This window comes from Furipterus horrens, unplaced genomic scaffold, assembly GCF_987537825.1.
Source record: "Furipterus horrens unplaced genomic scaffold, mFurHor1.1.pri manual_scaffold_6, whole genome shotgun sequence".
NCBI lineage: Eukaryota > Metazoa > Chordata > Mammalia > Chiroptera > Furipteridae > Furipterus > Furipterus horrens.
The window spans coordinates 181,483,161-181,506,743 of NW_028327176.1; the positions used below are offsets into that span (position 1 = coordinate 181,483,161).

At 40.5% G+C, this 23,583-nt stretch overlaps 1 protein-coding gene across 1 annotated transcript; it reads left to right on the forward strand.

The window, feature by feature from the left end:
- Window positions 1–689: 689 nt before the first annotated feature.
- LOC150007934 (nesprin-1-like) lies at window positions 690–23,583 on the forward strand. The gene is made up of 15 exons (XM_090280848.1): window positions 690–843; window positions 1,570–1,829; window positions 3,389–3,554; window positions 3,899–4,054; window positions 5,311–5,463; window positions 5,917–6,099; window positions 7,361–7,498; window positions 10,958–11,143; window positions 11,341–11,463; window positions 11,689–11,871; window positions 12,912–13,055; window positions 17,248–17,433; window positions 18,481–18,621; window positions 19,189–19,545; window positions 23,443–23,583. Exons 1-15 carry the CDS (start codon window positions 739–741, stop codon window positions 23,581–23,583), a joined length of 2,622 nt encoding a protein of 873 aa, XP_090136974.1. The 5' UTR covers window positions 690–738.

Below are 23,583 nucleotides of genomic sequence, written 5' to 3' on the forward strand. Positions count from 1 at the left end.
CAGAATAAAAGGCTATCTAGAACATTATGGGAGCCTCACTTGTCCATCAGCATTACAATGCTGATCACAGCACTACAATGTAGAATATAACATCTTTAAATACTAAATTCAGTTGACTTACATTTTTGCTGTGTTTTTTTGAAATGGAAGAATTTCATCTCAAACTTTTGTTTTTAATAAATAAATATTTACCTTACCTCTTTAAAACAATCCAAACCTAAATCAATTAAGAATTCAATGTAAGCCCTGGCTGCTGTGGCTCAGTGGATTGAGCATCGGCCTGCGAGCCAAGTGTCGCTGGTTCGATTCCCAGTCAGGGCACATGACTAGGTTGCACGTCAGGTCCCCAGTTGGGGACACGAGTGAGAGGCAACCACACAGTGATGTTTCTCTCCCTCTCTTTCTCCTTTCCCCTCTCTCTAAAAATAAAATAAATAAACAAACAAATAAATAAATTATTAAAAAAAAGAATTCAATGTAAAAGTAAGTTATAGGGGGGGATTGGAGGAGGCAATGTATGTTGCAACAATTCCTTTTGCAGGTAACTTTGGGCTTTATCCAAATCCACAGAACTTTTGAAAAGAAATCTCTTCCCCCCACACCTCTTCTCCGCCCCCACCTCAGGCTTTAGTGGCAGTGGTTAACTCTTTCCATGAGAAAATTGGGGTCCTGGGTGGTAAAGCTTCACACCTGGAAACCACTGGGAATGACTCAAGCAAAGCCACCATAGGCAGGTCCATGACGACGGTCTGGCAGCGCTGGGCGCGGCTCCGCGCCGTGGCCCAGGACCAGGAGAAGGTTCTGGAAGATGCCGTGGATGAGTGGAAGAATTTTAACAATAAGGTAATTTCCTTTATTGATGGGCTCGAATTATTGTTTTCTCCCTGGTGGTCCTGTATTTTGCTCTTTTTTTTGAAATTGGCTTTAGGAAAATAAAACGCTTTTCTCAAATCTCTATTTTAATGACATGAAAACCAAATTATGAAGCAACATAGAATATGCAATGTGCAGTTTAGTTCCAAGTCAGGATCTAATTATATTAATAAGAAAACCAAGAAATTAGATTTTGAAAGAAGAACACTTTCCTCCATTTACTAGATTCTTAATGAAACTTTATTTCTTGGCCCTGAAAAATTACCAAATACTTTTTCTTAGCCATGGAAATGAGCAGGAATTTATCTCATTTCCCAAGTGTTATATTAATTTCTTTCGTCTTTTAAGCGGTATTCAGTGCTTTACGCCACATCTTTCTTTATAAATCAAAGAAACACATTTGTGGTAACTTAACATTTGTCTTTTAGTTTTAAAAAGTTCTTTTCTATGTTATGCTGTCTCTGCTTGTCCTGATATTATTATGAGCTTAAAGCTTTAAGCCCAGAATTGTAAAGATGGCCTTTCTTTTGATGTTAAGGAGCTTGTTCAGCTGTTACTTTCCTGAAATTTCAGGTTTACACCATCATCTTTAACAAACGTTGATGCATTAGTGTCAGATGTGGTATTTCTTGAAATTGCCCCCCTTTTCTTTTTCAGTTTATTTTTGAGCTTTATATTATATACATTTTTCATCAGGTTAAAAAAGCCACTGAAATGATTAATCAGCTGCAAGATAAATTACCAGGAAGTGCAGCAGAGAAGGCCTCCAAAGCGGAGCTCTTAACTCTTCTGGAACACCACGACACATTCAGCCTGGAGCTGGAGCAGCAGCAGTCAGCCTTGGGCATGCTAAGGCAGCAAGCGCTGAGCTTGCTCCCGGATGGGGCCGCCCCGTCCCCTGCGGAAGAGCCCCCCACCACGCAGGAAATCACAACCATGCAAGATCAGTGCCTGAAGTAATTATCTACCCCTCACGCTCTGTTGCTGACCTTGGCCAGGACCCAAAGGGATAAGTGTGCTTTACAGTCTGCGGGTGCTCCATCGTGCCACCTTGCAACGGAGGGATCTGTTTCTGTCATCCCTGCTTTCTGCTTTTCATTTTTCTTTGCTCTTTCATTATTTATTGGACAGACACATATCCAGTAGTATTTAGAAATACAGGGATGAAGAGAGTCAGTGTGTACCTTCATGCTGTTGACTGTCATGCAGCAGAGATGGGCAACTACCAAAGCTGTCTGGGTAAAGCCTGAAAGGGTGGGACAGGAACCCAAAGCAGAGGCAGCTACCCTAGGAGGGCAGCCAAAGAGGGCTTCCCCTGCAGAAGGGTGTTTCAGCTGAAGACAGAGCAGGCCGGCCGAGGCAGTGAGGGGAGGAGAGTTTTGCAAACAGGAAAAGCATGGAAGAAACCTTGGAAGTAAACATGTCACTTTCAGGGACCTGTTAGGCGACACAGCAATTCATGAGAGACACAGATTGAAAGCTCAACAATTGAGAGCTACTTAGAACCTAGTTTTGAACAAGCTCAATGATTCATTAGTTAAATCGGGTAACAGAGAGACTGGAGCAAGGATGATACCAAAGTCCAGGTAAATAAGCCATTTAGAACTTAGAAGATAGAGGAAGTTAAACGCAATGATATCCAACCCGCCTGGTTCACGCATTGGGCCAGAGAAGAAGAAATGTCAGCAGATAATTTAACTGCTATATTAACTAATACTATTCATGTGTAGCCTATATCTGCCTCTCTAGTTATAGATGAGTTCCGGATAACTGAACTCCATCTATTTAAACTTTGTAACCAAATGTATGTCCACTCAAGGAAAGACTTATAGTTTGGGTGTTGAACATTATTAACGGTAAAACTTCCAAAGCGTGACTTCCTTCCGAGACTGGTCTCTAACAGCCACAAATATTCCGGTAACACTTTGCACGTTACTTCTAAAGGCTGATGGCCCTGCGCCACATGAGGAGATTCTCAGAGAGGAAATAAACAAGCGATGCCCAGTTTACTCTACATAGGAAAATTAATTACAATGTACTGGCATGAGAATGTGTCAACTCTCCGTTTTCCGGGGATAAATCGTTCATTTGTGTGATGTATATTCTTCTGCTATACTTGAACTAAACCAGCAGTTCTCAACCTGTGGGTCACCACCCCTTTGGGGGTCAAATGACCCTTTCACAGGGGTCGCCTAAGACCATCAGAAAACATATATATAATTACGTATTGTTTTCATGATTAATCACTGTGCTTTAGTAATGGTTGGGAGTCATCACAACATGAGAAACTGTATTTAAGGGTCGCGGCATTAGGAAGGTTGAGAACCACTGAACTAAACTTAAGTCTTACTTACAATTATCTGACAGTGTGGAAGAAGTGTATTTCCTTGCAAAAAAGATAGGCGATTTCACTTTTTAAAAAATGTCTAATTTTTTTGATAATATGATGCTCTGTATTAGGGGGTTCCTTTCATTTCCAGTTCACGTCTCCTTTCTTCCTCTAATGTTTCTGAAGCATGCAGGAGACAGTCAGGAATCATGGGAAGGTGGTGAAGCAGGAGCTGAAGGACCGAGAAATGGTGGAGACTCAAATCAATTCTGTGAAATCTTGGGTTCAGGAAACAAAGGAATATTTGGGGAATCCAACAATAGAAATAGATGCTCAACTTGAAGAACTTCAGGTACAAAACTCTCCTCATTCCCTATGCCCACCCTTTAAAAAAAAAATCACCCTGATTTTAATCAGGTACATTTACTTACAATCAATGAAATATTGAATGAATTTAAAATTTTCAGAAATGTGTTACATAAAAGGCTTTTAGTATTATTTCATGGAATTGTTGTTTGTTCTATATAAAATGGACATGTTTCTTATTCAGAGGCTAAAGAGAAGTTTGGTTTTCCTCAAGGTGTTTCTCTAATTTCACACTTAATCATGTATTGATGGACACTCTATAGTCTTGCTCTGTACCCATGAAAATTTCATTAGGCTCCCAGAAATTTCTTGTTTTGATCTTTTCTTCAGATTCTCCTAAAGGAAGCCACCACTCATCGACAGAACATTGAGAAAGTGGCTGAGGAGCAGAAGAATAAGTATCTGGGTCTCTCTGCTATATTACCTTCTGAACTCTCTCTTCAGTTAGCTGAAGTGGCATTGGACCTCGGAACTATCCATGACCAGGTAAACCCGTGACCAAGAAAGAGTGACTTTACATCCTTTTATAGGCTTAATACTCTTGTACGAGAGTTCTCGATTTCCACAGTCATATCTTCATGGAAACAGGGATGTAAAAAAACATCATAAAACAATAATACTAAATTAGAGGTCTTATTCATAAGCAAAAAAAGAAAACACATCAGATGATCACAGATATGAACAATAATGTCATATAAATAAACATAACTTGCCCTGGGTGGTGTGGCTCAGTAGATTGAGCGCTGGCCTGTGAACCATACAGGTGCTGGTTTGATTCCCTATCAGAGCACATGCCTGGGTTGTGGGCCAGGTCCCCAGCTGAGAGTGTGTGAGAGGCGACCAGTTGATGTCTCTCTCCCTCTCTTTCTTCCTCTTTTTGCCTTTCTCTGAAAATAAATAAAACTTTTAAAAAATTAACTTATCTGCTTTTCCTTATCTCCCCCTCACCCCCCCTAAAAAAAGACTTAAAGAAACAACAAAAAATAAGATATATATAATGTGTTCAACAAATATTTATTTAGTGCTCCGAGGCTACCAGGCACTCTGCCAGATATATTCTAGCCTTTCATTTATATAAAAAGAGATTTTTTTTTTTAACCATCTTTGCTTGGTCATCTTGTTATAAACAAAATTATGAAAGTTTGTTATCAAATCAAGGCAAAGCCATTAGAGACATGTAAATGTTAACTGCTCCTTTTCACCTTCCTACCATTGGATGTGCTGAATGCTTTTTTGTCATACTGTAAGGGTGTAATTGCAAAGCTAGAAAAGGAGTTACCAGATCATTAACAGCTACTTATGAAAAGGTGCTTGGAAACAAATCTGTGTGTTCCAATTATCTGGTGGGGTTTTGCATATTATGAAGAAAAAAGCTTAGGAGAGTCCTTGGGCTCAAGGTCACAATGTTAATAAATGGAGATTCAAACTCAGCTATCGGCACCGCCATCTATGGATGGTCTGTAAACATTTGACGAGCGCATCCCTGTACGTGCATTGCTTGTTCCTTTGCTGAAACAGCAGAGAGACGTGCAGTGAATGCATAAAGACGTGGGAGTAAGGCTGCATGGAAAACCGTGAGTGTTTGCACAATAATTGCATGTGGCCGGTTTGACAAAGCTCATCAATACCAAAGCAGCACTGACCACCTGAAATCTCTCCTCAGCACCTCTATGTTGGGGTTCTTCGTATCTGTTACCCAATTTTAACCACAATTGGTGTTGGTGTTCTCACTGATTCTGTAGATCCAGGACAAAGTGAAGCAAGTTGGACAGAGCAAGGCCATGAGCCAGGAATTCAGCCGGCAAATTCAGAAGATAACCAAAGATCTCACAACTATTCTAACGACGCTGAGAGCAAAGACAGATAATTTAGTTCAAGCTACAGCTGAGCAAAAGGTAAGGAAAGAGAAGTGGGGACACATGGGGGCTACTGAATAAATCCAATCCCCAATATACGTCCGTGCATGTGTGGGTAAGCAGGGATAATGTCAGGGAACTAAGTGATGAGTTAGGAATACAAGAATGTGCATTTCAAAATAAAGGATGTTCTCAGGAGCTAAATCTGTTCTCACTCTGCTGGTGAGTTGAGTGACTAATCCTTTTGGGTGGGGCAGAAGGAAAATGTTAGGTCTCTCAGCCTCATAGGAAGTAAACAGCAGCTTTGCAAAACCTCCTGCGCTGCCTTTCCAACTGAAGAAATAGAAATGACCTGATCATGGTAGGTAGGATTATTCTTTATCGCATTTGGCTTCTATGAAAACATGTAAAATACCATCCTTCTGATCTTGCAAAATCTGGAGAAATTCATTTCCTGTAGTCTCATGTTCTTTCATTTTGACAACCATCTAGGTGCTGGGAGAGAAATTAGATGCCTGTAATTTAAAGTTAATGGAGCTGGATGAAGCCGTGCAGAAGTTCTCGGAGCAGAATGGCCAGCTGGGTAAGCCCCTGGCCAAGAAGATAGGAAAAATGACTGAACTTCACCAGCAGACCGTAAGGCAGGCGGAGAATCGGCTCTCCAAGCTCAGTCAGGTATGTGTTCTGGCCAGTGTTCAAAATTCCCCAGGGCAGAAATTCTATGTTCCGTTTTCCTCTTTCAAAAATAAATAAAAAGGTGATACTGACAATGATGAGAGTAATTTAAGAGTAGCTTATTTCATACCACACTTGTATTTTTAAGAATTAGACATAAACCTGCCTTTATTTTATATCAAACCGTATTATAAATTCATTGACAAAGGCGGTCATGTAAATGTAATTTTGATGTGAAGATTTTGTAAACCAGGGAAGTATTTTGTAAAATGACTACTCATTCATTCACATGTTTTACAAAGCAGTTTGTGTGAATTCAAGTGTCTTAAAGTAACATAAGTGTGTTGATTTATAGATATTATATAATAGCTATTATTTACTTAATACGTTCAGGTTACACATCCATCATGATTGTTCAGTATAGACTGGACTTTTGCTAATTGAGTCTAACCAGAGATAAGTTAACCAGGATTTGGCAACCAACGAATTACAATATTGAAACCCAGCATGTCATAATCCCCACCTGTCACCTCCTTACTCAGTGAGGGTGGAGTCTGGGAAGAGGGAGGCATACAGGGGAGCTAGGTAGATGAATAAAAGATGAGAATAGAGTTTTTTTTTTTAAGAAAGATTATTCAAGCATATTAAGAACTTGGACTTTATCCTAAAGTCACTGGGAAGCTCCTGAAATATTTTCAACAAGGACATACTTTTTGTAGATTAAAAAGGGGGGTTCTTTTAAAAGTTACCTCAAGGGTGCTGATCACGAATTCCTAACTGTGCAGGTCATGGTAGGTAGTCACAGCCCAGACCTATAACTTCTTTAGTGAAAGGTTGTAAACCAGCCCTGTTTGTTGTTCTTGTGCATCTAGGGTAACACGCCTTTGAAATAAGCATAACCGCCCTCAAGAGAGCATATAATCTTGTTAATCTTGTTAACTATGCTGTAATCCAATCCCCACCTTGCTTTCTCCAGTCATCCTTAGGTCCCCTCCTTAATTTTTAAAAGAAGATGCAAAACTGTTATTCTCTGCAACAGTTGAGATCTTCCTCCTTGGCATATGTCATCAGTTGGGCTCAAATAAACTAGTAAAAATTCTCTGCAGATTTGAACATTTCTTACATTGACACTTTAAATATCTCAGATATTATATAATGATCAACCCCCAGGACCGTTGTATCCAAAGAGAAACAGAAGATTGATTTCTAGCTCAAAAAGCAGAGGTTACATTTGTTATCTAAATGTTCATTGATTTTTTAGGCAACATCACATTTAGAAGAATACAATGAAATGCTTGAATTAATTTTGAAGTGGATTGACAAAGCTAAAGTCTTGGTCCATGGAAAGATTGTGTGGAATTCTGCAAGGCAACTTCGGGAACAATATATTGCCCATCAGGTAACTTTGGGAAAAAGGGTTTTCAAAGAGTAAGAGAGCCACTTAATTTAACTGGCTAGACAGACAGAGAACTTAGAGGGCCATGATGTTAAATTATTGTAGGTGCCCAATAAAAAAAAAAGGAAGCTCAGGTAGCCCTATGGCTTGTCCAGTGGTTTGCAAGAAAGTAGCTATGCATGAAATTTTGTAAAACTATACAAAGAAATGCATATCCTCTATCTCCCCTTGACTTTCCTTTCCCAAGACCAAAAATAGTCCCTTTTTTGCAGCTTCTTTGAAACAGTTATATACAGGGATATGGTGGAAAATTCTTCCCACTGAAGAGATAAAGTGATGTATAAAAATATTATGTGAGCTAGCGTCAGACTGATGGGAAACCAAGCTCTGCCATGTAGGGGAGTGCGATTCAAAGGAAACTCCTTTCCCTCGCTGAAACCGGTCTTCTCATCAATAAGATGGAGATGTAACTGATTTATATTGCAGAATTACCACGAGGACCAAATGGTGTAACTCCTGTGCAGACAGACAGTAAGCACATTATCTGGCACATGGGTGTTGAACTCTCACGCCTCCTCCTTCTCAGCCCTCTGCCTGGCCTCAGTCACCTGCCCTTCCACAGGAAGGAGGGAGCAGCTGGGAACCAGCCATGAGTCCACATCTCAAGGTGGTCTCATGACTTCATTTCCTCTGATGTTTTCTCTGGGTCATGTCATCCAGGGAATTATTTCATCCTTTTATAACTTAGGCTTGAATTAGGTATAGGTATCTAATAGCCCAGTTATCTTGCAATAAAATACAGAATGCTTTTTAAGTTACATGGATATTCTCAAGTACTTTAGATTTTCTCTGTCTTTTATTCTGGTCTTTTAAATCCATCCCCTTTTTCATTCCAGTTGACAAAGTCCTAGATCAAAGCCTCATTTTCTCCTTGTCATTCTTTAACAGGCCTCTAATTGGTTTCCCTGTACCACAATCTTTCCTCTCTAATCAATCTCACACACCCTTCTCAAGAAATCTTCTTTCTACAACTCCAACCTTCTACTTAAGGACATGCTTACATATCAACAGACAAGACTTAAGTTAGAACTAGTTGTAAACAATGAAGAAAATATTCAGCATCATTAGAAATCTAGAAATGCAAACTTAAGAGAGAATATTTTAACTATCAAGTGAACACTACTCTTTAAAGTTCATATTAAAGGAAGTTAAATGCTCTCAAACACTCCTAGGAACATGGTGAAATCTCTCTGACAATCATTTGGCAAAATAGATCATGATCATCAAAATGTTCCCACTCTGTGATCCAAATGCAGAAAATATTTTATGTAGTATTAATGACTAGAATGGAATTTTAAAGGAAATTTAACTGTCAACTCATTTTTCTGAGTGCATTTTTGGATATAATGGAATAGAATGCAATCTTCAAAGCAGCCTTGAGGGCTTTTCTTTTAAAATAATTCCTGTACTCGTTTATCTGTTCCACAAACATTTGTTAAGTATTTTCCAAAGCTAGGAATTTTGGTAGGCATTTGGAATACAAATAATATTTTTTGTCCCTGCCCCCAGGCAGTTGGTAATTAATGGGAGGATGGAGATAGAGAGAGAGACCCAGACAATTAGACACAGTGCGACCAATGCAGGCATGCAGGGACCAAGGCGCTGAAGGAACCCAAGGAGGGTGCTCCACCCAGACGGCCCAGCGCGTTTGAGAAGAAGGCTAAGGAAGCCTTCTCAGGACAAGGAGATTCTGGGCTGAGTCCTGGAAGACTGCCATGCCACTCTGTAGTGGGAGGAGTGAGAGGTGCTCTGTTGGAGGCACTGGAAGGTGCCGTCCAGGGAAGAGGGCTGGAGGAGAGAAGTATCAGAGGTCAGAATAGAGAGCCAAGAAGAGACGGATCGTGAAAGCCTGTTAAGCACTTGGACTTTATCCTAAACTCACTCTGAAGCCTGTGACAGATATTCTGTAGGCAAACGACAAGCACAGACTTGTATTTTAAGAAGGATGGCTGTGGAAAACAGATTAATGAAGGGAAGACACCATAAAACGGAGGGGTAGTAGTCCAGAAGCAAATGACAAGGCCTTTCGTTGGAGGCCGAGAGAAGACAAAAGCAAGGGCTATCACAGAGCCGGAATTCCGGACTTGGAGACTGTGGATGGGGGTGGCAGAAAGGGAGGGGCCAGCAATGATTCCCAGGAATTTTGTTGGGGGGCAGTTGGGCGGGTGGAGGGCAGGTGGGCAGATCAGGTGTTGGTGGTTACCTCACACCGACGCTCAGGAGAGCGCTCAGCTTGCACACACTGTTTCAGGGAGTCCTTACAGCTGCCTGGGCTTCTCCAAACAGTGCACAGAGGGAAAATGCGTGTTTCCAATGTCAGGGGAAAAAGAAAGATGGACAATTGTAGGTACATTATGATTTCAGTTACCTAAAAATATACCCACACATAACAGCAGGTATAGCTTACTTAGTTTTCGCCCCAGGATGCGATTATGGAATATTTTATTTACATAGAATGTTTATTGTGAGGAAAAAAAGGTGTTCTATTTTTTAAAAATTAAAAAATATATTTTTAAAGAATAATGTCCTACCTCCTGTTTGTCCTCGTTCTACATCACTCACCTGCCCGTTATGTGTGCACTCACCCCTGTGCCTTTGCTTGTGCTGCTCCGTCAGCATAAAATACCTTTCTTCTTCTCCCCCGTCCGTCAAAACGCAAGCTTCCTTCTGGCTCAGCTCAGCTGTGACTCTTCTGGGAAGCCTTCTCCAGTCTTGCTGAAACTTCATCTCATCTCTGTCTTCCCCAACCCTTTCTTCTTTTCACGCTCCTCAGGCAGTGCACAGTACACGGTTATCAACCCATTTCTGTTCGCATCAGTCCCAGCAGCTGGTGCTATGCTCAGTGACGAGGGGGTGTTTTATTCCTTTTGGTATCCTAAGTTGTGTCTACGCCCTTCTCTCACTTCCAGCAAGTGATAAAAGCTGTTTTGTTTGTTTGCAATGCTCTTGTCTTATTTTCATTTCTTAGAGTGAGCTACACTTAGATCTTAGGCATTAAATATGAGAGCTGAACTGCATCTCTCTAGTTTAAATATGTATGAGCAAAGATTGGAGGCCCAGCGACTGGGGACGCTACCCGATGTGCGGAGCATTGCCCCAGCTGGAATAGCATATCCGGACGCTCAGCAGGGATCAGCCTGGGTGGCGGACAGAGCCTGAGCCTTATGGTCCACCACTTTATAACTTTGATGTCTTTTTCTGTGAAATGGGGGTAACAGGAGATGGGGAGTGGGCACAGGGGTGTGAAGGTTCAACCACGAGAGGGCACACAGAACCTACCTACGCAGTGCACGTGGGATGTGACTCCCTTCCTAGTCTGACGGTCTCTACATCACACCATGTTAAGTACCTGTACTTCTCTGCCTACCTGTCAATGTCACGAATATTAATAATTCACTGTAGACCATGCTAGAAGAATCTGAAGAAATTCACAGCGATCTGGAAGCAATGACTGAGAAGTTACAGTGCCTTTCTAGTGTGTACTATATAGAAAACATGTGTCACCAAGTGGCAGAACTGGGACGGAAGACTGAGGAATTGCGGCAGGTGATCAAGATGCGTTTGCAGAATCTCCAAGATGCTGCCAAGGTAAAAATAAAAAATAATAGTAATAATAGTAGTAAGTTTAAGTTTAAAAGCCCGTCATTAGAAGAACAATGGTGGCTTTATAGTGGAGATCTAGTGCTCATCTCCGATGTGCCTTCTAGACTGTCTTGTTATCTTTCACCTGTGAGTGTGGACTTCAGGTGCTTAAATATTGACATTCATATTGTTTTCCTCTGCAGGATATGAAAAAATTTGAAACAGAGCTAAAAAACTTACAAGTGGCTTTGGAGCAAGCCCAGACAACCCTGACTTCTCCAGAAGTTGGGCGTCTTAGTCTCAAGGAGCAACTCTCTCACCGGCAGGTAAGCAAAAATGACTCAGGGGACCTGCTGCTAGATCTTTAAAAGAGGCAAGTTAGGAAAAATGATGTCTACACTCAGTTATAGTTTCAACGGCATAGACATGCTTTTTTGTAACGTTTCTTGGAAGATGTGTATGGTCTGGGACCTCGCTCTAGTTTAAGTGTCTCTTGCTCGTGAAAGGAGCGCTTCCGTATAAAACGCTGACCGATGTCCTCGCACTTCCAGCACCTGCTGTGCGAGGTGGAGTCGCTGAAACCCAAGGTCCGCGCCGTGCAGAGCAGCCAGAGCGCGCTCCGGATCCCCGAGGACGTCGTGGCCAGCCTGCCGCTGTGCCGCGCGGCGCTCCAGCTGCAGGAGGAGGCCAGCCGGCTGCAGCACGTGGCCATCCAGCAGTGCAACGTCCTGCAGGCAAGTGCGTGGCCCTGCCCCAGCGCAGGGGCATCCCATAGGCCACTGGTGCCTTGTCCTAGCGCGGGCCCAGCTGGCAAAAGGGGCGGACTGCTGTGGTTATGTAAACTCGGGAGAGGAAATGCTGCCATTTGGATCGCTCACAAAAGCCTCGAGAAAAGTTCTATAGAAGATATCCGTTGGTGAAAACTCTCTTTTAGTGATTTTTTTTTTATAAGAACAACTTATATAAGTTAATTTTATATTCAGTTTTATTTTTATCTCATTATTCATCTAAGCATCATCTAGAACCTTGTAATATGACTTTACTGGTAGCATATATTACAGATTTTTTTTTTTTCGTGTTTCAGTTTATTGATGCACTAAATGCATTTTTGTGTCTGGGAAGTACACCCAAGTATAACTTAGTTTCTTTAATAAGAGAAAAATCATTGGCTCTGAAGATATGACACTATTTACCTCATATGTCATTTCAACTCAGATTTTATCATTTTTATCCAACAATTGCATATGTATCCTCTCATTAAATTGCTAATGGCCTTTTTGGGCAATTATCCTACTCCTTATATTACTGGTAGCTTGTACTTTGTTAGACACTAAATTCCTGGGGATAGAAGTGATGTTTAATTAATTTTTTAAATCCTCTACTCTGGACTTACCAAGGCCCTTATATATATAATCAGTATTTCTTGTGGAAAAATGAAATAATCATGTGTTTTTCATACTGCTTCTTCCCGTGTTTTGACCTTGACATTGCCATCTTCAGGACTATATGAATAAGGGGAAGACAGAGTATCTAGCCACTTAACTATGAATTCATGAACAATCCTGGTAAATGATTTAGGGGAAAGGTTTTGAAATATCTGAGTAAAGCTGAGGATTTGAATGACCTAGGAATTTTACCCATCATTTCTTTATTTCTTAGACGCACAGGTAAATAGGAGTTAACACAGTAGTTTGTCAGGGAGCAACACAGAATTACTTAACATAGTTATTGATACAGAAAGATAATTATGGGATCTTTTTTCTTCCCCCCAAAGGAGGCTGTAATGCAGTATGAACAGTATGAACAAGAAATGCAGCACCTCCAGCAGCTCATAGAAGGAGCTCACCGAGAGATTGAGGATAAGCCTGTGGCCACCAGTAACATCCAGGAGCTGCAAGCCCAGATTTCTCGACACGAGGTGAGGCAGGATGCTGGCTTGATTAGAATTCGTGATTGGTTTCTAGTGAATGAAAGAGAAAGTTTCTCCCTGTCTGGAACATAATGCATTTAGCTCTCAGGTAGCCTCTTTGGCTGTCTTTGCATTTTGAGGGCTGTTTTTTTCTGATACTTTCCAAGACCCAGTGGCATGAATCTTCCCCTTGGTTCTAAAACATGGTTATATGTTGTTCATGGCATATCTCAACCGGGGCCGGAGACTGTTTCCTGCCCCTGAATTCTCACAGTTAATGCACCAAAACACAGGCTGAGCCCTATATTTAAAACCTGCGTGAAACATCAGTGCTCAAAGTCTTGCTGTTTTAACCATCCTCTTTAAAAAGAAGAGACATTTCATGTTTTTGAAAAAAAATCATGTGCTTTAAAACATTGGCCATTTCAGCTCCTTTCACCAAAATTAGAGAATGGTCCACATTTTTTTATTTCATTGACTTCCAGATTTAGCATCTTCCCATTTTCCAAAGTGGCCCTTTCCTTACCCCTTTGGCATCATTATGACTATAGCACTTGAACACCCCTTGTGCAGACCTGGTCTCAAAGATCATAGACATTGATTGTTTGAGCCCATTGACACTTGGCGGTGAATTTCCTTTCCTGGCTTGTCAATTCTTATATGGGTCACAGTTACACTTTCCCTTGGGGGCTGGCTCATAGCAACATGAATTTTGGTAAGTGACAAGGGCGTGGGGAGGTGTCTTATTTCTCTGTGCCAAGAGTGGACATTTAGTTTATCCTTCCAAATGCTCTAGTTTGTTGTCATAAGAGTAACAAACTATTTTTCCAAACCAAGTATCATAGTGAGGGTCTCAGCAGATTTATTTGTTGCATTTTATGGATGGAAAATCTCAACACCTCCCTCTCCAAATGCAATTCTTCAATTTTTCAACACATCCAATACATAAGTTGCTTACATTTATATATGATTTATAAATTAATGTAAATAAATATCCTACCTACATTTACTCCTATATAGTAGATATATCTATGTTAACTATTTGTTTTTCTTATGCTATTGGTTAAATGAATATGCTATGCAAATATTTGAAACTGCTGTTTATATAACTCATACATTAGACTATATATTATAAATTTATTTTGAAACTATTTTTAATCCCATTTTCTAAGATCCAGAATTTTGTTGTAACAACTTTTCTATTACAGCACAGAAAATGTTTTTAAAAAAATCTACTCTGGAATAATAATAATTATTATTACCACAGTTTTCTGTTTTTTAAAACAACTTACAAGGATTTTAACATTATCTTTTATAACAACCCTGTGAGGTAAAGATTTTTTTTTATCATCTCCATTTTACTGATAAGAAAAGAGAAACTGATTTTTTAGATGACATCCTGAACTCCCAAATCCAGTAACTCAAAGGAGCCAGATCCTAACCTAGTGTCTTTGACTCCAGATTAGTTTTTCACTGCAGCGGAAACTCTTTGGGCTACCTCATTGCACAAAAGAAAAGAACGATGGTCCTGGAAAATAAATGACTTGCCCAAGGTCGCAGAGCCAGCACTCAGCACAGTGAGCTGTAGACTGTTTTTCTGGCTCCTATTCCGTGATCTGTTCATTTTGTCACATTCTCCGCCAAGTTCTAAACATCAGTGTAGACTTTTGTTAGTTTTGCCACGGGCTTTAGAATACATCTTAGTATCAGTCATGACGTAGCCCTGGGTGAGGCTCATTGTACGTATTAAACACACACAGGGAGGAAAGTGCTGAGTGGAGAAAGCCTGGTCTACGATAACATAAAAATTTGAAAGACTGCTTTTTCCTGTATTTTCAATCTGCTTTTAAGAGCATTTCAATCTTGATGGGAGTCTAATTTCCTTATGGGGAACTTTAACTCGCAAAAATAATTGATAATTGATTCATTTTTAAGGCATTCCCATTTTTCCCCCTGTATTTTTCACATGTTGCATTTAATCCGAGAAAATTATCCTGCCCCTTTCAAATCTTAGAAGTACCCAGACCTCTTGCCTTCCACCTGACGTAGAAGGCTTGCTCCTGGGTGCAGGTGACAGCCCGCGGGCAGTTTTCCTCGGAGCAGCTGCGGTACCTGAAATCCCCACTTTTATGCTCATCTTTTATAATCATTTTTCAGAAATGCCCAATAAAATTAAACATAACTATGCTTTCCGAGAATGGGGAACACGTTAACCCGTTAGTGCTCCGTTTTAATATGGCAGACTTGACCACCAACCCACAAAGTTAACAGGAGATAGGCAGGTTTATTCTTACAGAAGAAAGTTCTAGAGAGCTGTTTCTCCAAGGGCGTCACTCACACAGCACAGCCATATAATGCAGATTCTCCTAAGCCTAGTAAATCAAAATCCTTTGAGCTGGAGACCAGAATTGCAGTTTTAGCAAACAGCCCGGATGAGTTTCACACACAATGAAGCTGAGAGCTACTATTCCGGCAGGGGGTGGTCGCTGTCAGTGGCGTCGGGAGAAGGGCGGGTGAACATCCATGTGGACGTGAGGGGTGGGAGGATGAAGGCTGGTTGTTCTTCACGAAGATTCCTCCAGCCTGCCCGCGTGGGGCAAACCATTGTAAGAGTGCTCAGTGATTTGTCCTGTGAAACAGAGGCTGCAAGGAGTTCAGTGAGCTGGCAGATGTCTCCCTATATGTGCGTGTTAACTAAGTATTAATAGGGTAGCCGTGTGTCAGGCAGGAGACGAGGTACAGTGAATAGCTACTTAATCACTATTTTTAAAACCCTGTTAGGTTTAGTTAAATATCTAGGAGCCCTAATAGGCAAAGAAGTGATTATTTCTATTTTTTAAATCCTCGCTTTAAAAGTCCCTGTAAACATATTCTGGAAGTCAAGAAAACAGGCTGCTGACTGAATTCTTCTGGACTGTTTTCTCTTCTACTCAGTCAGTTTTGATTGGAAGGGGAGCAACAAACTGGCAACAATAACAAAATGGGGTGTGTGTGTGTGTGTGTGTGTACATGTGTATACAGACACATACATGTATACATATACACAGACATATACACATATATGTCATTTTGTTTGTTTCTGAACTTCAAAGCTCTAGTTTGAATGTCAGTACTTTTAAAAATATGAGCATACACACACTCGTATTTTTAAAGACGTTGACATTTAATGTCTTTGTCACAAAATGTGTTCCGTACAAACACTAAATGACAACTTTTTAGGCCAAGGAGCCAAGTAAATGGAATAGGAAAAAGTAACGGTGTTGTACTTTTAAGGATAAGGTTTTAGAATATATATCTTCATTTTTAATAAGATGTCTGCATCTATTAAGTAAGAAAGTATACATTTCATATTTTAGAATTACTATTTTAATTTATTACTTCAAAATTTTAATATTTTAGAACTTTAAAGAGCTATGTGCTGTCCAGAATACATTTTCAATAAGCTCTTGGTAAATGTTTTAAAACTTCTATCTCTCAAAACAATTTTTTTTCCAACACGAAATGTATTTAAAAACCATTCAGTTTAAACGGAACAAGTTCAAAGCTCTAGTTTGAAGCATCAGAAGCGTTTGCGGCACGGTGGAGAATGTAAGGAAAATTTTGATTAATGGGCACAATTTTATTTTGGGAGTTACCTGCATTAAAAAAAAATGAGGGTTTCACGTGCAATATTTAGCTTATCTACAAAAACAGCTCCCAGGGACACGGCCATGACAAGCAGTCCACGTAGCGATCCTGTCTGAACAACTAACCGACTCCGCTATTGGAGATATTCAGTGTGATAAGAGCTGAGCGCTGCATTTTTCTGTAGTTGTAGTCATCGCATGGCCTCATTTCCATGGCATGGACCATCTGGCAGTGGCAGATTCTTTAGACATTTTTAAGTAAGTCCCAGGTTCTCCAGGTTACATAAGGTCCTGGTTCCGCGCGCAGCACCCCCGGCTGCCCGGCCCGAGCGCGCCCGCCCTGCCCGCCGAGCCGCGCGGAGGTCTGGCCCCGGCTGCAGGCAGGCTCGCTGCTCGGCGCCGTCCACATCCTGCCTCCCTCCCCGCCTCCCTGCCTCCCTGCCGGGCCCCGCCGCAGCCGCCCGGCCCAGCTCTGTGATTTCATTGGCCGGCCCCGGAGGAAGATGAGCGCTGCTCGCTGTGTTCCCTTCTGATGCCGCTCTGACACGCAGGGGGGTGGGAAAATGTTTCCTCAGGAGCTGGCTCAGAAAATCAAGGGCTACCAGGAGCAGATCACCTCGCTGAACTCCAAGTGCAAGATGCTGACAATGAAAGCCAGGAACGCCACCATGCTGCTGACGGTGACCGAGGTGGAGGGGCTGTCGGAGGACTTGGACGGGGAGCTCCTCCCGGCCAGCTCTGCCCACCCCTCTGTGGTCATGGTAAGTAAGGGTCAGGGCGAGTTTCGCAGGGCGCGGAGCACTCCCCTCTGCCTGGACCCTGCTCCTGTCTCCAGGTTCCCTCTCTGGCTTATTTTAGAAATCAGCCGTAGGTGTTGCAGATTAGAACCGAGAAACAGTCTCCTTAACTCTCTGCTACGTTTGGGCCGAAGCCAATATTTGACACTGTAAACAATGACAGTGGAAATAAAGCTCTTTGCTTGAGACTACTGAATTACTTAATAATGTCAAAGACCAGCCTTGCATTTGTTTATAATTTAGCAAGAATACTGAGCGGTTCTTAGTATCAAAAAATAAATGAAATCCTCTGCACAGTTTTCTAGTTTTCTGGGGGATGAGAGAATCGTGCTACATATATTGTGTGTATTTAGTTGTATAAGTGTTTATGAAAATATAAGAGAAGGCTATTACTAGAAATTGAGAAAATAGAAAATCCAAAGTTCAGTTTTGGATTATAATAAAGAAGTTCCATTAATTTCTATCGACGTTCTTTCCCCATCGCTTTGCATCCCAGCATTAATTATTTTGATTACTTGGTGTTTTCCAGTGCTGTGTATTTTTCACACAAACGTGCTGGTCCATGGATTGTGCATAACCATACTTGGGCTCTTTGGGTGACAGAGCACTTAGGATACACTTATCTCCCTAGCATATTTGTAATTTGAGATGTATTTTAAAAGTTCAAGCTTTATTTCATAATCCCTCCCCACCTTTGTACAATTTGTTGTTTTTTAAAGTTATTTATAAGGATACAATCAAGAAAAGGAAAATAAATTAGATGAATATTTAATCAACAACAAAACTTTTCATATGATATGATATCCCTGTTTGTTTTATAAATGGTTCCTAGCATCATCTTTACTTGAACCAAATTTTTAAATACTGACACAAAATTTGAATGTAAATATGGGTCTCAGTAATTCTAACCTTTGTCATACAATTATCTCTGTTCTGACTTAGGCTTGACCAGGTCTTTTGTTACCTTGCTAACTGATTTTTATGTCCTCTGGGCTATCTTTTATGTGACAGATGACTGCAGGTCGCTGTCACACTTTGCTGTCACCTGCCACTGAAGAGTCTGGGGAAGAAGGAACCAACAGTGAGATTTCCTCTCCACCTGCCTGTCGTTCCCCTTCACCTGTGGCTAATACAGATGCTTCTGTTAACCAGGTATCACGCACTTGGCATTCCCCAAGCTAGGCTCTCTGGATGGTTGCAGGATGCCATTCTTTCTTTTTTTAGATTTATCTACTTTATTTATAGAGAGAGGGGGAGAAAGGGAGAAAGAGAGGAAGAAAATATAGAAATATATTTTCTAGAAATATATCTTTTGGTGTGCCACAGAATTTTAGTAATTAGTTTATGTGTGCCGTGAGATTTAAAAAAGGTTGAAAACCGTTGATTTAGGGAGAAGTATGGATCTTCGTATTTATAGGAACAACTATTTAAGTCACTGCCAAAACAGTTTCGCATACTCAAACAATGCCAGATTTCAGGGGGCCTGTTTCGTTCTGTTTCAGGATGTTTGGGATTTCCAGTTTATTTTCGCCACAAGCCTTGGAGCTCAGGATGAGAGTTCTCTGCTATTATAACTTAGGGGTGGGTGGGCGGATTGATTCTGGTTCGCTGTGGCACACTTGCTAAAACTTCCCAGCAGGACAGGGTCCCCCTCTGTACATATTTGGAAACTTGCTGTGACTCAGCCTCCTCGGTTACCATGGTGACATTCCATCCCAGGAGCTGATGGATTCCAGAGAGACCGGGGCCAGCCGCCTCAGCAGAGTGGAGACACTGGCTCCTGCAGTGAAACAGAATACAACGGCCGGAGGGTGTGAGCTCATGGACTCGGAGATGCAGGCCCTGCGCGCCGACTGGAAGCAGTGGGAAGACAGTGTGCTACACGCACGGACCAGCCTCGAGAGCCTGGTCAGCCAGATGGCCCTGTCGGAGCAGGAGTTCTCGGGCCAAGTGGCCGACCTGGAGCAGGCCCTGGAGCAGTTCAGCGCCCTCCTGACATCGTGGGCTCAGCAGTTAGCTGCCCTGGAAAGCAAGAACACAGACAAGGAGATAGTGGAGTGCTGGAAGAAAGGACGAGTAAGTCAGCTTCCTGTTTTCTCTTGGTGGCTGTGCTAAAAATTGGGTTTGGTTCTCATTGTTGCTACAAAAGAAAAATCCTTGCTAACGAAAACCACACAACAGCCAGACTTGAAAGGAATAAGTGTTTCTAATTAAATTTGCAAATCTGATCTGTTTCCTTTTCTCATAAGTCAAAGTATTGCAAAAATAAACAGAGAGGAGAGAAGCTATTAGGTGCCATAGAGAACAGTTATTGTTCGTGGAAACGTTCTACTTCCATTCTTATGGTGTAAGAGTTTGTAATACTGCGTTCCGCCATTCAGTCTGAAACACGGCCTGTGGCTGGAGGCGTACACACACGGAGACTCATAACGGTCCTCCTGCCAGTGAATGATTTCTGACAATTAAATGATTGAATGTACAGCTTTGAAAGAAACATTCGATAATCTCCTAAAACACAACTAACACTTTTCACCCCGATTAGCTTTTCTGTGTAGTTTTGACAGCTGCGCTTGAATCAACCCGTTCTCAGAACTCCTATGTCACGCTCATGGGTTGCTTTCCGGACATTTTTTTTTTTTTTTTTTTTTAACTAATGGCAGCTCTTTCAGAGCGAGAGAAAGGGAAGCATAAAAGGGAGAGTGAAGAATGGGTAGAAGCTTGAGGTCCTCTTTCTCTCTTCCCTGTTAAATACTATTTGGAAAGACTTTTTTTCGATATTTGCTGTTTAATAATGCTCTGTATCATGGATACCCTTAAAAGGAAGTTTTAGTAAACTTCTTTGTCTATTTATGTTATAACCATTTCAAAATAGCTCCAGCCAGTAAAAAACTCATGTAGTATTTCCAACGTTGTCTTGTTTTCCATCAAGTATTTGAAACAAATATCGCACACCACAAAGGAAAACTTTATAATCATCTTTTTATGCTATTTATTTATAATGTTTCTAGGTTATATATATATATTTTTCTGATGCCCTTCTTGTCCTTTAGGCTTAAGTACCAGACAGAATAAGGTGTAGAAGGCTGTTTGTTCCGTAAAACAGGGACAAGAAAGTTGGTAGTTATTTCACGTGGTCAGTACTCTTCACTCTGATATCAAAAAATCTGTTATGTTTTACTTCTATTTTGTTTCTCTTCCTTTTGCTACTATTAATATGGGTGATGCTTTTAAAAGATTGGGCGGTGTTTAAATTATATTAGCATTCTATTACTATACTTAGCTATCATTATTTTTAAATACTGATACTATTTGTGAAGATAATAGGTGAGGCCTACAGAAACATAATGCAAAAGTAAATATAGGCTTTTAACAGTACGAACAATTCAAAGATCACAGCCCCTGCTTAGACCTAGTTCCAGATTTGGCTCCGGAGCTCATGCTTTTGATGACAATACTACATTATCTCTAAATACTCAAATTTTCTTATTTGAATAATGTCATTTTATCTAAAAATGGGGATAATAAGAAGGAAATTATAATTATGTGATGGGATAAAGGTGCTAGCTAATGATGCTATGGTGGTAATCATTTGCAATATATAAATGTACTAAAGCCATTAGTTTTACACCTTATACAATGTTATATGTCAATCATATCTCAATAAAGCTGAGAATAATTTTTTAATTTTTAAAAAAATGGAGCTAATACTCCCATTACAATGAATGCGTAAGAAAGTTTTACAAAATAATGAATTTGCTTAGTGTGGCTTGTTTTGCTGGTAGGAAGGGCTTGTCATTGTTAGCAATCATAATTAATAATAATGAGCCTTTGCAGGCATTTACTTTCTCTTCTGCACTTAAATGCCGATACTCAAGAACCCTTTTAAAAAATAAAAATGGATTATTACCTATAAACTATATAAATCATGTCACAAAAATTTCTTGTTTGCAAAACTCATTTCTCAATATCCATGGGCAATTCATGTTGCACTTTTAGCAGTTTTCTTAACCTGCATAGCCTCTAAGGGAGAAAAATACATTCCAGGACTTAACTGAAACTGACGTATATAACTTGATATTTATATGATGAAGAGTCTAATAATATGCTTTAATTTATGATGAATTAAAAAAAAATAGTGTAAACTTTTGGTCAAAACTTTTCACTTTTGATAGCACCTAATGGATAAGAGACTCATTTGAATCTCTGGGGTTTTTCATTTACTTCTTTGGGAAATTTCTTTGGTTCTTATAATGCTCTTCCTTAAATAAAATATACAGTATGATGTAAAATAGTAATTACTAGTTTAACAGTTGGCGTTTCAGAGAGAAACTTTCTCAGTATTATTTGTGAATTTTGTAAATGAAAATATTTGAGATGCCTTTAGCCTGGCACTCAGCTAAATAAAGAAGTTTAAAGCTAAGAAAACACTGTCCCCCCTCTCAGAGCCACGGTCAAGGTGGAACGGCCAACAGGTTCAAAACCAGTGGGAGCACAACAGCAATGAGAGCCCAGAGGTGGCTGTGTGGCTTCAATGGGTCCTAGGAGGTGAGAAAGAGGGCAGGGCGTCCTTAGGGGAGATGTTCTGTGAGCTGAGCCTTGAGGGATAGTTACACACTGACCAGATCTGTGAGATGAGGAATGGCACCAGGGTACAAAATTACTCAGGAACAAGAAGACTCAGGACAGAAAATTAGAGAACAGGATTCAAATGAAGAGGCTATTGTGCCATTCTGGAAAGAAATGACCAAGGAGTAAATGGAGGTTGTGAGAGTCAAGGTGCAAAGGCAGCTGGCTAAAAGAGCTCTCTAAGACTCAGGGCAGTCCAGACCTCCTTAGCTCTTGCATGGAGAGAGAAGGGAAACAGGTGAGGCCAAGGTGATGCCTAGCATTCTGATTTCGATCAGGTGGAAGATAGTGGCGCCGTTTACTGGGATGAGGAGTGAAACACAGACCTGGTTTGTTGAGAGGCGTGGTTTTCCTACAAATCTAGGCCATCTCATGATAAATATCTCTGAGAATCAAAATAGTAACGGCAACAGCTCTCTGAGTAGTTACTCGTCTTCTTGCCCCTCCTCTTTAATTATTATTATTATTAGTATTATTCACCTTGGTAATAACATTATCCACACACTCCCATTTAAATTTATGAGAGTCGTTTACTTGCTAATTTTACTCATAAGGCACTAATCCATGTGCCAGAAGTGGTGTGAGTATTTGACACCCAGCGTGTCATTTGTTCCTTGTGTGACAATCCTTTGTGTAACTGTGGACCATGGCCTTAATTTCAGAGGTGTACTTGTCAAGTCCCAAGACTTTATTTTGGATTAGCTATTCAAAGAACTGTGATTATTCACGTGCTTCATACCTTTACTCATGTTGGGGGCGTGTCCCAGAATTCAGCAAAATGGTTGGCACATGGCAGGCATTTAGCGAATATTTGGTGACTATATGAATGAAACTATGAAATAGATGAATTACTGCTTCAATCAAACCTGTGGATTATAAGAATTTTTTAATGTGAAAGTTAACTTTATATGCTCTTAAATTGATTTTAAAATCAATTGCTACAATATATGTAGCAAAAAAAGTGTTGCTTTGCTTCGAAATGATTTCTCTTTCCTTTTAAACAATATACATATCTTCTAAAGGTCTAGTCAGACTGGTCTTAAACAATTTAGGCTACTTTCTCTTCTTTTTCTCATCCTACTTTAAGTTATTTGACCACTTGATCATTTGACTTTTGACAACATTTTGTGCTAGAGTGCCTATCCGTGGCTAGAAAAAGATACAAATTAGTTGTGTGGTATTACTTGCCATGGAGGAATCCTGAAAATAGGCCTCATTTCCTTACCGAATCTGTGTTGGGTCTTCCATCACTAATAATTTAAAATATGATTTATGCATCTATAGTATGAAGCTGTGAAAATTGTGTAATTCAAATGCTTACCCCTCTGTCTTGTTATTTCTGAATAGGAGATACTGGATGCTCTGCAAAAAGCAGAGCCCAAGACAGAGGATCTCAAGTCTCAGCTGAAAGAACTCTGTCGATTTTCCAGAGACCTGAGTACATACAGTGGAAAAGCTTCTGCCTTGATTAAAGAATATAATTGGTGA